This window comes from Bombina bombina, chromosome 12 (genome assembly GCF_027579735.1).
Source record: "Bombina bombina isolate aBomBom1 chromosome 12, aBomBom1.pri, whole genome shotgun sequence".
NCBI lineage: Eukaryota > Metazoa > Chordata > Amphibia > Anura > Bombinatoridae > Bombina > Bombina bombina.
Window position 1 is genome coordinate 132,133,687 of NC_069510.1, and position 17,415 is coordinate 132,151,101.

At 40.4% G+C, this 17,415-nt stretch overlaps 1 protein-coding gene across 6 annotated transcripts in view; it reads left to right on the top strand.

Moving 5' to 3' along the window:
- NUP214 (nucleoporin 214) overlaps positions 1-17,415 on the top strand; it is a 207,496-nt gene that overhangs the window by 1,366 nt on the left and 188,715 nt on the right. For all 6 annotated transcript variants that reach the window (XM_053695786.1, XM_053695791.1, XM_053695788.1 and 3 more), the window contains exons 2-7: positions 3,474-3,669; positions 3,767-3,918; positions 5,616-5,814; positions 6,778-6,848; positions 9,458-9,521; positions 9,710-9,813. In XM_053695786.1, coding sequence (XP_053551761.1) covers positions 3,474-3,669; positions 3,767-3,918; positions 5,616-5,814; positions 6,778-6,848; positions 9,458-9,521; positions 9,710-9,813 — 786 coding nt within the window. The remainder of the gene's footprint in view (positions 1-3,473; positions 3,670-3,766; positions 3,919-5,615; positions 5,815-6,777; positions 6,849-9,457; positions 9,522-9,709; positions 9,814-17,415) is intronic.

The window sequence follows — 17,415 nt, forward strand, 5'->3', positions numbered from 1 at the left end:
TCACACACACTGACAGGCAGCTCACTGACACCTCACACACACAGTGACAGGCAGCTCACTGACACCTCAGCCACACATTGACAGGCAGTTCACTGACACCTCACTGACAGGCTGTTCACTGACACCTCACTGACAGGCTGTTCACTGACACCTCACTGACAGGCTGTTCACTGACACCTCACTGACAGGCAGCTCACTGACACCTCACTGACAGGCAGCTCACTGACACCTCACTGACAGGCAGCTCACTGACACCTCACTGACAGGCAGCTCACTGACACCTCACTGACAGGCAGCTCACTGACACCTCACTGACAGGCAGCTCCCTGACACCTCACTGACAGGCAGCTCGCTGACACCTCACTGACAGGCAGCTCGCTGACACCTCACTGACAGGCAGCTCGCTGACACCTCACTGACAGGCAGCTCGCTGACACCTCACTGACAGGCAGCTCGCTGACACCTCACTGACAGGCAGCTCGCTGACACCTCACTGACAGGCAGCTCGCTGACACCTCACTGACAGGCAGCTCGCTGACACCTCACTGACAGGCAGCTCGCTGACACCTCACTGACAGGCAGCTCGCTGACACCTCACTGACAGGCAGCTCGCTGACACCTCACTGACAGGCAGCTCGCTGACACCTCACTGACAGGCAGCTCGCTGACACCTCACTGACAGGCAGCTCGCTGACACCTCACTGACAGGCAGCTCGCTGACACCTCACTGACAGGCAGCTCGCTGACACCTCACTGACAGGCAGCTCGCTGACACCTCACTGACAGGCAGCTCGCTGACACCTCACTGACAGGCAGCTCGCTGACACCTCACTGACAGGCAGCTCGCTGACACCTCACTGACAGGCAGCTCGCTGACACCTCACTGACAGGCAGCTCGCTGACACCTCACTGACAGGCAGCTCGCTGACACCTCACTGACAGGCAGCTCGCTGACACCTCACTGACAGGCAGCTCGCTGACACCTCACTGACAGGCAGCTCGCTGACACCTCACTGACAGGCAGCTCGCTGACACCTCACTGACAGGCAGCTCGCTGACACCTCACTGACAGGCAGCTCGCTGACACCTCACTGACAGGCAGCTCGCTGACACCTCACTGACAGGCAGCTCGCTGACACCTCACTGACAGGCAGCTCGCTGACACCTCACTGACAGGCAGCTCGCTGACACCTCACTGACAGGCAGCTCGCTGACACCTCACTGACAGGCAGCTCGCTGACACCTCACTGACAGGCAGCTCGCTGACACCTCACTGACAGGCAGCTCGCTGACACCTCACTGACAGGCAGCTCGCTGACACCTCACTGACAGGCAGCTCGCTGACACCTCACTGACAGGCAGCTCGCTGACACCTCACTGACAGGCAGCTCGCTGACACCTCACTGACAGGCAGCTCGCTGACACCTCACTGACAGGCAGCTCGCTGACACCTCACATACACACACTGACAGGCAGCTCGCTGACACCTCACACACACACACTGACAGGCAGCTCGCTGACACCTCACACACACACACTGACAGGCAGCTCGCTGACACCTCACACACACACACTGACAGGCAGCTCGCTGACACCTCACATACACACACTGACAGGCAGCTCGCTGACACCTCACATACACACACTGACAGGCAGCTCGCTGACACCTCACATACACACACTGACAGGCAGCTCGCTGACACCTCACATACACACACTGACAGGCAGCTCGCTGACACCTCACATACACACACTGACAGGCAGCTCGCTGACACCTCACATACACACACTGACAGGCAGCTCGCTGACACCTCACATACACACACTGACAGGCAGCTCGCTGACACCTCACATACACACACTGACAGGCAGCTCGCTGACACCTCACATACACACACTGACAGGCAGCTCGCTGACACCTCACATACACACACTGACAGGCAGCTCGCTGACACCTCACATACACACACTGACAGGCAGCTCGCTGACACCTCACATACACACACTGACAGGCAGCTCGCTGACACCTCACATACACACACTGACAGGCAGCTCGCTGACACCTCACATACACACACTGACAGGCAGCTCGCTGACACCTCACATACACACACTGACAGGCAGCTCGCTGACACCTCACATACACACACTGACAGGCAGCTCGCTGACACCTCACATACACACACTGACAGGCAGCTCGCTGACACCTCACATACACACACTGACAGGCAGCTCGCTGACACCTCACATACACACACTGACAGGCAGCTCGCTGACACCTCACATACACACACTGACAGGCAGCTCGCTGACACCTCACATACACACACTGACAGGCAGCTCGCTGACACCTCACATACACACACTGACAGGCAGCTCGCTGACACCTCAAATACACACACTGACAGGCAGCTCGCTGACACCTCACATACACACACTGACAGGCAGCTCGCTGACACCTCACATACACACACTGACAGGCAGCTCGCTGACACCTCACATACACACACACACACACACACACTGATAGGCAGCTCACTGACACCTCTCACACACACACACACTGACGGGCAGCTCACTGACGCCTCACACACACACACACACTGACGGGCAGCTCACTGACGCCTCACACACACACACACACACACACACACACACACACTGATAGGCAGCTCACTGACACCTCACACACACACTGACAGGCAGCTCACTGACACCTCTCACACACACACACACACACACTGATAGGCAGCTCACTGACACCTCTCACACACACACACACACACACACTGATAGGCAGCTCACTGACACCTCACCCACACACACACACTGACGGGCAGCTCACTGACACCTCACCCACACACACACACTGACGGGCAGCTCACTGACACCTCACACACACCCAGACACACACTGACGGGCAGCTAACTGCGCACAGTGACACAATACTTACACTGACAGACAGATAACTGACACATACCCACAATCAGCTATCGATAGGTCCTATATTCAAAAACCTAAAAATCATAACTTTACTTATATAGCTCACCCTAAAGTATGCTATAGCCTATAGCTGTAATATGTCTCCTAATGGGAGCATATGGAAAGACAAGGAAGATTACACAACTCTCTGCACGTGAACATGTAGGTAGCAGTGTGAGCTGGCTGATCACCCGGAACACTGGAGTAATTAGTGGTTCTTGTTATGCACGTAGCAAACATAATCTAACGACACCTATTAAACTGATTGGCATAGAAAGAATTCTGACGCTAATATTGTAATGCAGCTCCTGTGCAGTTAACCCTGAAGAGCATGTTGTTTTTAAATCAGAATGTTTGGTTTATTTTTGTGAGCAAATTATAGTTTACTACCAATGCAGATCAGTAATTAGCTGCATATAAAGTAATTATTCTTCATACAAATACTGCAGATTGCCATGTACAAGGATAACTTTTGTTTTCTTAATTTGCAGGATTTTCAATTTAAGCAGTTAAAAAAGATCCGAGTCTTTGATTCGCCAGATGATCTCCCAAGGGAACGCTCCACTCTTTTGGCGATATCCAACAAGTATGGACTTCTCTTTGCCTGTGGACCCACAGGTCTGAAGATATTTCACACAAAGAATGTTCTCGTCACAAACCAGGCTGGGGAAAACCCAAACAATATTGGTAATTTCCACTCTCCTGACTTACCATGTGACTTTGTACATCTGTCTGGCTGCCAGAATACTCACTAATATCTGTATACGTGTTTCTGTGTCTGCAGTTGGGGCCAGTCCTGATATTGAAGTGCCTTTGCAACTACCTGTGCATCATGTTGCTTTAAGTGCTGATAGCCTCACGTTGTCGTTATGTATGGCCTCTAAAGACAACGGGACCTTTATCTCTTTTTATGATGTCCGGACGCTGCTAAACAAGGTATGTATAGATGTGTAAGATGACTTTACTGCCTGGGAGGCAAGATTATTTTAATTCTTTGGATGGCCGAGATTTTGTATACGTGAGATCTCTGCATATAACACTATGCAACAATACACTAGGATACTAAGGAGCCAGCCATATATTTTATGGTCCCCTTAAAAGGACATGAAACCCAAACATTTTCTTCCATGAGGTAGAACATACAATTTTAAGCAACTTTCTAATTTACTTCTATTAGCTAATTTATTGTATTCTCTTGGTATCATTTGTTGAAGGAGCAGCAATGCACTACTAGTTTCTAACTGAACACATGGGGTGAGCCAATCACAATCTGTATATATATGCAGCCACCAATCAACAGCGAGATCCTAGGTTCTTTGCTGCTCCTGAGCTTACCTAGATAAACCTTTCAGTAAATGATAATAATAGAAGTAAATTGGAAAGTTGTTTAAAATTGTATTCTCTATCTGAATCATGAAAGAAAATTTTGGGTTTCATGTCCCTTTTTTTTTTTTTTTAATGGGTATTTGTAGAATTTTACAATAAGAGGTAAATTTGTTGTAGACGTGGTTCAAGAGATTTATAATGCCCTGCATTTACTTTGTGATCACGAGTATGTTCAACAAGTTTTCATTGCTATGTGTTTGTGTATGTATATCTGTAGGAACCTATCTGTGTATGCATATCTAAACGTATCTATCTGTATGTATGTATATAGGTACCTATCTGCGTGTGTGTGTGTGTAAAGCTATAGAAACCTATCTGTGTGTATGTGTATCTATATCTATATGTATGTGTATATATCTATAGGTACCTATCTGTGTGTAAAGCTATAGTAACCTATTTGTATATGTGTGTGTGTGTGTGTGTGTGTAAAGCTATAGTAACCTATTTGTATATGTGTGTGTGTGTGTGTAAATCTATAGGAACCTATCTGTATGTATATCTAAACGTACCTATCTATGTGTGTGTGTGTATATATAGCTAAACGTATATGTATGTGTGTATGTATATCTATAGGTACCTATCTGCATTCTTGTGTGTGTAAATCTATAGGAACCTATCTGTATGTATGTAGCTTTTTGCACGTATGTGCGTGCATTTATGTGTATCTATAATGTGTATGTATATCTAAACTTACCTATCTATCTGTATGTATGTGTGTATATCTATAGGTACCTATCTATCTATTTGTATGTATGTATATCTATAGGTACCTATCTGCATGTGTGTGTATAAATCTATAGAAACCTATCTGTATGTGTGTATGTATGTAGCTATTTGCATGTATTTGTGTGTATCTATAGGTACCTATCTATATAACATTTTGATCCTTTCCTAGCACTAGAATCCTCCTGTGAAATTCGTCGGGAAGGTAAAAGAGGAATTCAATTAATTTAAATATTTAGATGTATCTGGAATTGTACCGAGTACTAATCATGTCCTCTCTTTTTATACTACCAAAATCTTGTATTCAGAATCCTCTGTCGCCATTTTGTTATGTTGTTAGCTCTCATTACAATATTCTCAGATACCTCAAAATACCAGCTTTGCCAACAGGTCTCATATTTATTTATGGTATAAATGCATTTTCTTTGCAGACCTTTAACCTATTTGCTGCCAATGAGCTCTATATGGCAGCCAAGGGTCTATTGTAGGTTTTCACTGAAATCTTCTGTTCTTCTCATTCACAGTCTACACCGCAGAAACACGCATTTGCTTATCATAAGTTATCAAGAGATTCCAACTCCTTTGTGTCAGACCTTAAATGGAACCCTGGAATACCCACGTTGGTTGCAGTGTGTCTGTCTGACGGTAGCATATCCGTCTTAGAAGTGAAGGACATCGTTAGCCAGTTTGCCAACCTCCCAGCCTCTTTGGGTGTGACGTCAGGTGGGTACCCTCTCACAGGTGCCACAGATAAATAAGGATGCTGTTGCATAGGTGGCAGTAATGCTTAGTGGACAATATTAGTTTTGCAAGTGTAGGAACATCTCTAATCTATTTGTTTGCTCTATAAAATAAAATACAATATCCAATAAATATTTTTATTTGTAAATCATATTTACAATTTGCCTTTCCAAGAAATCAAATGTGAAAACATTCTTTGTTCTTATGCTCGTAGAGCGCTGTTCACCAATAGAGCTGTGTGAGTTGTCCTCATCAACCAATGAACAGTCTGTCCTTAGGGATAAGTTGTTAATTAAACAAACATTTCCTTTTAGTTTTAATATTAGTTTAAGCTTTAAAGGGAAACTAAACACTGAGGGACTGTTAATCTCCAACTGAACTTGGCAGAGGATAACAGCAAGGAAAGACCTAGGTTACAACATGGCTGCACCCGTTGCTTTATGTAGGCTTAAACTTGACACTTATTTATTCATTATTTAAACTGCATTTTATTCTAAGGCTAATCTTTTTCTTTTAATACATCCATTATTTTTAGCATTCCTTTTGTTTGTCCCCTTTTAGGTAAAAGACACATTTTTTATTATGTCCCTGTATTTTACATGATAAAGCTTCTTCTCTTTTTTCTTTTGTTCTCTTTAAAGGGGAATGAAACCCCAGCAAAAACGCTACCATATAGTGCTCCAGACAAATGCACACTCCTGAGCTTATTTCCCTGCTTTTTAGCAAAAGACACCGAGAGAGCAGAGATTGACAGCAGAAATAAATAAGAAAGTTGTTTAAAATCGCTGCTCTACCGGAATCCTGTGTGTTTCACGTCCCTTTAAGCTCTATCAGGGCATGTGTTAAGGATACTTAATGTAAAGTTATCTCTCACCTCCTATATGTAAATAGTATTTATGTTTTCATTTAGTATCAGCAGCTGAGGTTCTTGTGTTATTTCTCTAGCGTGCTGGAGCCCTAAAGGGAAGCAGCTGGCTGTGGGCAAGCTAGATGGCACCGTTGTGCAGTACCTCCCGGTAAGATACGTTGTGCTGTAGTAAAACTTACCAAATCACTACATTATGGGGTGCAAGGTTTGCCCCCAGTACAATCTCTCATTAGCTCTCGCCTCTCTTCTGTCTCACATCCATACAATGTAAATCATTCTGTGATAGATTTGTTGTTTCAAAGGAAATGCATAACTTAAAGGGACAGTCTACTTGTTTAAAAAGATCATCTCTTTATAACCCATTCCTCAGTGTTGCATAACCAACACGGTTATATTAATACACTTTTTTACCTCTGTATTTATCTTGTATCTAAGCCTCTGCAGACTGCCCCCTTATTTCAGTTCTTTTGATATACTTGCATTTTAGCCAATCAATGCTGACTCATAAATAACTCAACAGGAGTGACCACAATGTTATGTATTGGCACACATGAACTAGCGTTGTCTAGTTGTGAAAAACTGTCAAATGTACTGAGATATAAAGGTGGCCTTTAACAGCTTAGAAATTGGCAAATAAGCCTACCTAGGTTTAGCTTTCAACAAAGAATACCAAGAGGACAAAACAAATTTGATTATAAAAATAATTGGAAAGTTGTTTAAAATTGCATGCCCCATCTGAATCATAAAAGTTTAATTTTGACTAGACTGTCCCTTTAATGTATATTAACTGCAGGATTCCTACAGTACAAATGTTAACATTAGGTTTTAGGCCTTATTTGGTCAAAATATTTTTTGGTGAGGGTGTAACTTGACTTTTTTTTTTTATTTTTTTTTTATGGCATTTCCCAAGTAAATGTTAATGTTGAAGTGCACGTGTGTGTATATGTGTGTGTGTAGGTAGTATAGTGTGCGTGTGTATTTGTGTGTGTGTGTGTGTAGTGAGACTGAAAAAGTGCTGCCTCCCCAGGCAAGTGTTTTGTTTGCCTAGGCCAAAATATGCCCCTGCGCCATATACTTAACATGGGATAGTCCTGTTGAAGGTGATCACAATCCAGCTGACACCTAATAGGTGTCATAAAGTAGAAAAACCTATTTGTTAGTATTCCAAGACAGTTTGGGATAACTAAATTATGTTATGTGTGCGCAATGCAGTCTTACGGAGCCCCAGAGGGGCCACGCAATATTTCCTATTTTATAAATAGTGTGTACGACTTTTTAAAATGGGAGCAGACTGCCCAAGGTTTTAACTCCGTGAGTGGCATTTAAGAAGAGCCAGTCATGAAGCATATTTAAAGTAGACTTGATCACATATTCTCTTCCGTAATGCGGATATCTTCTCGTCCACCAGTACCTTTCTCTGATCCTGTGTGTGATCCAGCATTCCCACCGCTCTCCAGGGCACAGAATTCAAACCCACACCCCACATTATGTCTCTGCTGATCCTTCGCTCCCGGATTATTAATCCCTTATCTGTAGTGGCAGCATTGTCCACTCCCTTTGCAGTATTCACAGCCCCCCTAGTCCAGCCGAGCAGGACTTTGTGAGGAAGGGAGCGCTAAACCCTTCTATTACAGGATTCACAGCTAGGTTGGGGTACAGGGGGATATCAGCATCACGGACAGGGCAGTGAATCCTGTATAAGGGTTCAGTGCTCCCTTCCTTATCAATGCCACGTCCTGTTCTGTACAGTGTAGAGCGTTTGGCAATATTTAAAGAGACTATGGAATATGTCAGTTGTGTTGGTAAACATTACAGTATTACAAGGTTTTCAGTTAAAGCCCCTAAAAATGAGAGAAATAATGTTGTGTTTTCACTAATACCCATCACACAGCTATTTAGGTTTTTTCCTCCCTCTGTAACTAGCGTGCTTACAGCCACAGCCAACATTAATGGCGCCTGATGCTCGCTCTGCAGTGTAATGCCTGCACTGCTTTTATTGAATTCAGATGAAAAACTTGAGAAATCGGAAAACAGTATTTTCTCAGTCAATTACTGAAAAATAATGAAAAAAAGTACTTTACAAGTGTAAATAAAATCATTTAGCAAACATGCCTGTATACCAATATACAAATTACATTCAGATTTTTATCAGAATGGATTCAGATTACAAAAGGTTAATTTTACATATGTAAAATAATATTTTCCTTACACACTGTACAAAGGGACCAATCCAAATGCCTGTATTGCATTCTTTACAGGTTTAAAATAGCCATTGTATTTGTCAGTTTTAGTTTGGATTCCCAGTTTCGATCCTGATAACAAAAACTTTGTTTTAAAAGCATACCTAGGTAGGCTTAGGAGCAGCAGTGCATTACTGGGAGCTAGCTGCTGATTGGTGGCTGCACATATATGCCTCCTTGTCATTGGCTTTCCTGATGTAGTCAACCAGCTCCGAGTGTTGCTCTTTTAACAAAGGGTTTCCAAGAGAAAGAAGCAAATTTGATAAGTAAATTGGAAAGTTGTTTTAAATTGTATGTTCTAAAATGTTTGTGTTTTATGTCCCTTTTAAATACATATTTGACCTCTCTGAATATGGATTTAACAATGTGTTTATTTAACCCTTTTGTGAGGGTTAAACCCATAGTTCTGTGCAAGCAACAGCGTGATAGTAAGTATGTCTCTTTAATAAAGATTAAAACAAGTTTAATTTTGCTGATATTCCATGTTAACACAAACTTTTTTTTTTTTAATTTACAGAATCTACAAGAAAAGAAAGTGATTCCATGCGCCTCCTTCTATTCTTCTGAAAACCCAGTAAAAGGTACTGTCCTGGCTGGTGTGTTTTTGTTGTGTAGGTTTCCCCCCATCGTACCAAATGCTGCGTGTACTCCTACAACACTATAATAGTTTTACAGCACACTGATGTGTGTGTTCTTGTGGGGTCTGTAGGGTTCTGTGTGTTTTTTTGGATGACTTCATACTAAGACAATACCTTCTGTGCTTTTGCAGTGCTGGATGTGTTGTGGCTCAGCACATACGCCTTTACGGTGGTATATGCCGCTGCTGATGGCTCTCTCGAAACCCCTCCCCAGCTTGTGGTCGTTCTCCTTCCGGTAGGTTATATTCTGCATAATTCTTTCAAAACCACTCCTCTTGTGCTTCACTAAGAAAATACTTCACAGTATATTATGCATATTGTTTCTCCTTTTGTTTCCATGGCACCTCAAACACTCTGGCAGTCAACACAGATTACTTCAGAGTAGTGTGTGCGATAAACTTCAGCTCACACCAAAAAATGTCAGTACCTGGTAAATAGTTGTTTAGAAGTACTGAGACTAACATTTGCTGATGGTTTTGTAATCCATGTTCTCTGTTGGTCTGTACTCTCCCCTGGTATATTTGTATATTCAGTAAGTGGTGTGGCTATTGGACTGTATTAAGGATATATTCCAAGTTTTATTTTTAGTGAGAACTAGATATTCTTTATTTTTCTAACTACATTAACTTTAATTTGTGTGTTTTTCAACCTTGCAATCCTGAGTTTTAACCTTTTAAAGCCGTTATGCCGTTCTATTCCGTCATAATTACACTGGGCTTTAAAGCCGTTATGACGGAATAAAACGTCATAACTAACGGCTGTCCTGAAGCCTTCTGTGCTTTCAGGATTTGATCGCGGTCTGGAGGGCGTTCCTAGGGTTGTAGGGACGCCCCCCAGACGCAATCCAATAATTGAAATCTCGGTGGTTTCAATTTGTCTACATCTGAACAGTTGTTCCGATGTAGGCACTTTAGCCCTGACACGAAAGGGTTAAAACTTCTAAATGAAGGTGATATATTTGTCCGCCAGGTGGCATTATGAAGTACTTGAATGTGGGGTTATTTCTAAATGTTACTTAAAGGACAGTCTATTCTTAGATTTATTTATTGTTTAAAAAGATAGGTAATCCCTTTATTACCCATTCCCCAGTTTTGCATAACCAACACTGTTATATTAACCCCTTAATGACCAACAACGTATGGGGTATGGCCTGCAAAAAAATGTAGTTGGCGACCAAGGATGTACGCCGTACCCCCTGATCGCTTCCATTCGCTTTCATTTTATTGCAGTGATGCCTCGAAAATTGAGGCATCCTGCAATAACACTTTTTAGTAGTCCGATGCAGAGAGAGACACTCTGCGGCCCCCTCTGCTGATGCAGGGAGGCGGGTGGGTGGCCATCGGTGAAGGAGGGTGACCGGGGTGCGCACGGGAGCGTGTGCGCAGGCGGGCGAAAACACAGTAGACAATATGGCTCAGTATTGAGGTGGGAGAGAGGACTGGGAAGGGTGGGAATTTTAAATTAAGGGATCTAGGAGAGGGTGGGGGGTAGGATGTTGAGGGGGGGCAGCTACACTACAGAAAATTTACATGACTCTGCAAGACTGGTTGAAATAAAAGGGTATATCATTCCATTGCATTCACACTGTTAAACTTTATTAGGGAATAAATAGAAGGCATCCACGAATGATCATTCATACACAACAACTTAGGCTAAATTTTAAAAACACTTCAACCAGGAGGTAAAAATAATATATCACTTACAAGTATTATGATGCTAGTAGATCAGCCAGCAGTTTAATATTTAAATATATACTAAGCCCTTACAATCCGAGGGCTGAATTTACAATTACTCTTAAAGTATAGAACTGCTGAGCTGAATTAGCGAATAGTAATTATACTAGAGACTTAAGTTAGACCATGGTAAGCAGGATTAAAACCCCCTCTGAGGAAGTGTTTTTAGCTAAACGCGCGTCAGGGGTCCTCAGGAGTAGCTTTGTCTCTCCTTTGTGTTTTAATCCTGTTTACCATGGTCTAATTTAAGTCTCTAGTATAATTTACTATTCGTTAATTCAGCTCAGCAGTTCTATACTTTAAGAGTAATTGTAAATTCAGCCATCGGATTGTAAGGGCTTAGTATATATTTAAATATTAAACTGCTGGCTGATCTACTAGCATCATAATACTTGTAAGTGATATATTATTTTTACCTCCTGGTTGAAGTGTTTTTAAAATTTAGCCTAAGTTGTTGTTGTATGAATGATCATTCGTGGATGCCTTCTATTTATTCCCTTATAAAGTCTTGCAGAGTCATGTAAATCCCTTTTTTGCAGAGCTAGACTTCTCACACTCTATTGTAACCCTTTTTACAATAGGTTTGCTAGTTGCTACTTGTTCTCTGTCCAGTTTCTGCAACAGGTTTAAATTCCCATTTTAATAAGGTAATTACCTCATTTAAGTGAAGTAACGTATTGGAATTACCTGTCCTATAATTACTCTGCCCCCCCTACCTTGTTCTTTTGTACTTTATGGCAGAGTGTACAGTAACGCAGAGTGGGGGGGGGGGATTAGAGAGCTGTTTGGGGGGGATCAGGGAGGTTGGGGGGCTAAGGGGGGATCCTACACAGCAGATGATTTTTTTTATTATTATTATTTTTTTAAACCCAAAAAACTTATTTTAGTAAGATGGCGGGGACAATTGTGGGTTGGGGGAGGGAAGAGAGCTGTTTCGGAGGGATCAGGGGGTGGGATGTGTCAGGTGGGAGGCTGATCTCTACACAAAAGCTAAAATTAACCCTGCAAAATCCCTACAAGCTACCTAATTAACCCCTTCACTGCTAGACATAATACACGTGTGATGTGCAGCGGCATTTAGCGGCCTTCTAATTACCAAAAAACAATGCCAAAGCCATATATGTCTGCTATTTCTGAACAAAGGGAATCCCAGAGAAGCATTTACAACCATCTGTGCCATAATTGCACAAGCTGTTTGTAAATAATTTGAGTGAGAAACCTAAATTCTGTGAAAAAGTGAACGATTTTTTTATTTGATCGCATTTGGCGGTGAAATGGTGGCATGAAATATACCAAAATTGGCCTAGATCAATACTTTGGGTTGTTCAGGGATTCCAGACAGATATCCGTGTTACAATGTAACTCTCGCTAATTTTGAAAAAAAGTGGTTTGGAAATAGCAAAGTGCTACTTGTATTTATTGCCCTATAACTTGCAAAGAACATGTAAACATTGGGTATTTCTAAACTCAGAACAACATTTAGAAACTATTTAGCATGGGTGTTTTTTTGGTGGTTGTAGATGTGTAACAGATTTTGGTGGTCAAAGTTAGAAAAGTGTGTGTGTTTTTTTTTTTTTCTTCAATTTTTTCCTCATATTTTCTAAAAAAAAAATTATAGTAAATTCTAAGTTTATGATGAAAAACGGTATATAATATGTGTGGGTACAGTAAATGAGTAAGTGGAAAATTACAGCTAAACACAAACACTGCAAAAATGTAAAAATAGCCCTGTCCTAAACGGTCAGAAAATGGAAAAGTGCTGTGGTCCTTAAGGGGTTAATATACTTTTTTTTACCTCTGTGATTACCTTGTATCTAAGTCGCTGTAGACTTTCAGTTGTTTTGATAGACTTGCATTTTAGCCTATCAGTGCTGACTCAATAACTCCATGGGAGTGAGCACAATGTTTATCAATATGGCACACATGAACTAGCACTGTCTAGCCATGGAAAGCTAATAAAATGCACTAATAGAGGCAGCCTTAAGTGCTTAGAAATTAGCATATGAGCAAATCTAGGTTTATCTTTAAACAAAGAATACCAAGAGTACAAAGATAATTTGATGATAAAAGTAAATTGGAAAGTTGTTTAAAATTGCATGCCCTATCTGAATCGTGAAAGTTTAATTTTGACTTTACTATCTCTTTTAAAGGGACAGTCTACTCCAGAATTTTTATTGTTTAAAAATATAGATAATCCTTTTATTACCCATTCCCCGATTTTGCATAACCAACACCTCTGTGATTATCTCGTATTTTAGCCTTCTCAGACTTCCTCTTTATCTTAGTTCTATTTACAGACTTGCATTTTAGTCAATTTGTGCAGACTCATGAATAACTCCACGGGAGTGAGCACACTGTTATCAATATGGCACACAAACTAGCACTGTCTTGCTGTTAAAAGCTATAAAAATGCATTGAGATAAAGGCGGCCTGCAGGGACTTTTAAACCTTTAAACATATGTAAAGGCGTTATCTATCTTTTTAAAAAACAATAATTTTGGAGTAGACTGTCCCTTGAAGTCAAAATTAATCTTTTATGATAGAGCATACTGTTTTAAGAGGCTTTAAAACTTACTTCCATTATTAAATTGTGCACACTTTTTGAGGCACCAGCTTCTACTGAGCATGTATCTCAGTGTATATGTATTCTAGTCTGTGATTCGCTGATGACTGACACATGATATAGGAGGCTGGCAAAATTTGAAGTAAATGGTTTAATTTATCACCTGAGCATCTCTTTGTAAATCAGGAAGATATTTTACCTCAAAATGTCCTCAGTATTCACACCTCACTGTAAATCTGTAAATAGACTTTAAGCAGTCAATAAGGATGCTAGTCCCAGGGAGCATGCATCTGGCATGTGTAGGCACAATCATGTTATTTTTCTATTCAGTTTAAGGAAGTTTACTATGAAATCTCACAAGATTTCGGTAAAGGAACTGCTGATGCTGATTGGCTATTTTTTTCCCCCACAACTTGCAGCTGGACATTAGCTGAGGTACAACTGTTCACAGAGCACTTATTATATCTTCCTTTTTTTCATATAGATGTAGTAATTTTTTTTTAAAAAACAAAATTATCCGAAATTTACTATTTCTTTCATGTAATTTGCAAGAGTCCATGAACTAGTGACGTATGGGATATACAATCCTACCAGGAGGGGCAAAGTTTCCCAAACCTCAAAATTCCTATAAATACACCCCTCACCACACCCACAATTCAGTTTTACAAACTTTGCCTCCTATGAAGGTGGTGAAGTAAGTTTGTGCTAAGATTTCTACGTTGATATGCGCTTCTCAGCATTTTTTGAAGCCCGATTCCTCTCAGAGTACAGCGAATGTCAGAGGGATGTGAAGGGAGTATCACCTATTGAATGCAATGGTTTTCCTCACGGGAATCTATTTCATAGGTTCTCTGTTATCGGTCGTAGAGATTCATCTCCTACCTCCCTTTTCAGATCGATAATATACTCTCATATTCCATTACCTCTACTGATAACCGTTTCAGTACTGGTTTGGCTATCTGCTATATGTGGATGGGTGTCTTTTGGTAAGTATGTTTTAATTACTTAAGACCAGGATGGATTTGATTTAAATCAAACTGATTTAATTCACGATTAAAATCACTAGTCGGTAAGGCTTGATTTAAATCATAGTTTTCTACATAAAGACTAATTCTTGCTGGTATAACTTTAATATGCAAGTAGATGAAGATTTTTAGAATAACAACTTTTCATATTAGTTTTTTTATCCCCAGTTTAATAGGTTAATCAATATAATTCATATTTGGACAATTTTTCTGTTGTACTTAAGAAGGAGAAAAATAATCATTACCTTAATAATAACAATTTAAATAGATTTATTCAACTGAAACAATAACATGACAGCATATGTTATTTGCTTAAACAAACATCCATGTTTGTTAACAAATTTGGCTAAATAAAATATATATATTTTAAGAAACTTAGACTGTCAGCCCAGCCTACACATGAAAAACTTAAATACTGTCCTCTGTAGCTCACTCGTCATCTTCAGCTTCTTCTTTGTTCATAATCTGGAAAAGAAAAACAAGCTTTCCTGCTTTATCGGGTCCCAAACAATTTCTCAATTTAGAATGAATGAGTCCAAAGGAAGAGAATATTCTTTCAACGCCTGCAGAAGAAGCTACTGCTGTTAAAAATGAAATCATTACTTGAACAGTCTCTAAATCCAAGTGCTTAAGTGACTTCCACCAGTTCACTGGTGTGACTTTCTTCAAAATATCTTCAGCAAACATATATTTCTTGAATGGTTCCCCCTTAGCTTTGAAGTTTATTATAGTTGGCATTACAGATGGATGATTGTTGGATACCCATGTCATAGCTAATTCCTCTTCCTCAGCACCAAAAAATGAGCTGGAGACGGTGCTTGTCCCAAATCCGATTTAAATCCAAAAAATCCGATTTAAATCCAAAAAATCCGATTTAAATCCAAAAAAATCAGATTTAAATAAAAAATATCTGATTTTTTTTTTTTTTTTTTTTTTTTAAAAAATCATTGATTTTTATCCACCCTGCTTAAGACACTCTCAGCTATGGTTTGGCACTTTATATATTTATATAAGGTTCTTAATATATGTATTGTACTTTTTGCAGACTGTCAATTTCATATCTGGGAAATGCTTTTTTATTAAAATGTATTTCTTACTTGGGTATATCTCTTTTTTTAAATTGACTGTCTTTGAAATTCGCGGGCAGAATTAGGCTCGCGAGGGCGCAAAATTAAAAAATTTATCGCATCATTCTTGGCGCGAGATTTTTTTGATGCAAAGTTACATTCATTGACGCAAAATTCGTCATTTCCGGCGTCTTAGTTGACGCCGAGTCCTTCACAAGGTTGCGTCATCTATGACGCGAGTGTGTCGTTTCCAGACGTTTTTGGCGCCAAATTTTTTTTTCTGTTTGTTGAGACGTTTGTTGTGCTTCATACTTGGCGCCAAATATTTTCATTATTTAAGTCCCCATTCCTATTTGCCTCTTGCTTTTTTCTATGTCAGAGGGCTATTCTGTTTGCATTTTTCCCATTCCTGAAACTTCCATATAAGGAAATTGAGAATTTTGCTTTATATGTTGTTTTTTTTCTCTTACATTTGCAAGATGTCTCAACCTGATCCTGTCTCAGAATTCACTGCCTGATAACAGTTCTACCAAAGCTAAGTGCATTTGTTGTAAACTTGTGGAGATTATACCTCCAGCTGTGGTTTGTAATAGTTGTCATGATAAACTTTTACATGCAGAAAATGTATCCATCAGTAGTAGTTCATTACCTGTTGCTGTTCCCTCAACATCTAATGCACAAGATATACCTGTACATTTAAAATAATTTATTTCTGATTCTATTCAGAAGGCTTTGTCTGCCATTCCGCCTTCTAATAAAAGTAAAAGGTCTTTTAAAACTTCTCATAGAGTTGATGAAATTGCAAATGACCGGCAACATACTGATTTATCTTTCTCTGATGAGGATCTATCTGATTCAGAAAATCCTGCCTCAGATATTGACACTGACAAATCCTCTTTTTTATTTAAAATGGAGTATATTCATTCTTTATTAAAAGAAGTGTTGATTACATTATATATGGAGGAAACTAGTCCTTGATATTAAACTAGTAAACGTTAAAATTCTGTTTATCAACCTCCTGTGGTTATTCCAGAGGTTTTTCCAGTTCCTGGTGCTATTTCTGATATGATTTCTAAAGAATGGAATAGGTACTTCTTTTATTCCTTGTTCAAGGTTTAAAAAATTGTATCCTTTGCCAGCAGTTAGATTGGAGTTTTGGGAAAAGATCCCCCTAGGTTGATGGGGCTATCTCTACTCTTGCTAAATGTACTACTATTCCTACGGAAGATAGTAATTCTTTTAAAGATCCTTTAGATAGGAAACTTGAATCTTATCTAAGGAAGGCTTATTTATATTCAGGTCATCTTCTCAGGCCTGCAATTTCTTTGGCTGATGTTGCAGCTGCTTCAACTTTTTGGTTGGAAACTTAAGCGCAACAAGTGTCGGATCATGGTTTGTCTCGCATTGTTAACTTGATTCAACATGCTAATAATTTCATTTGTGATGCCA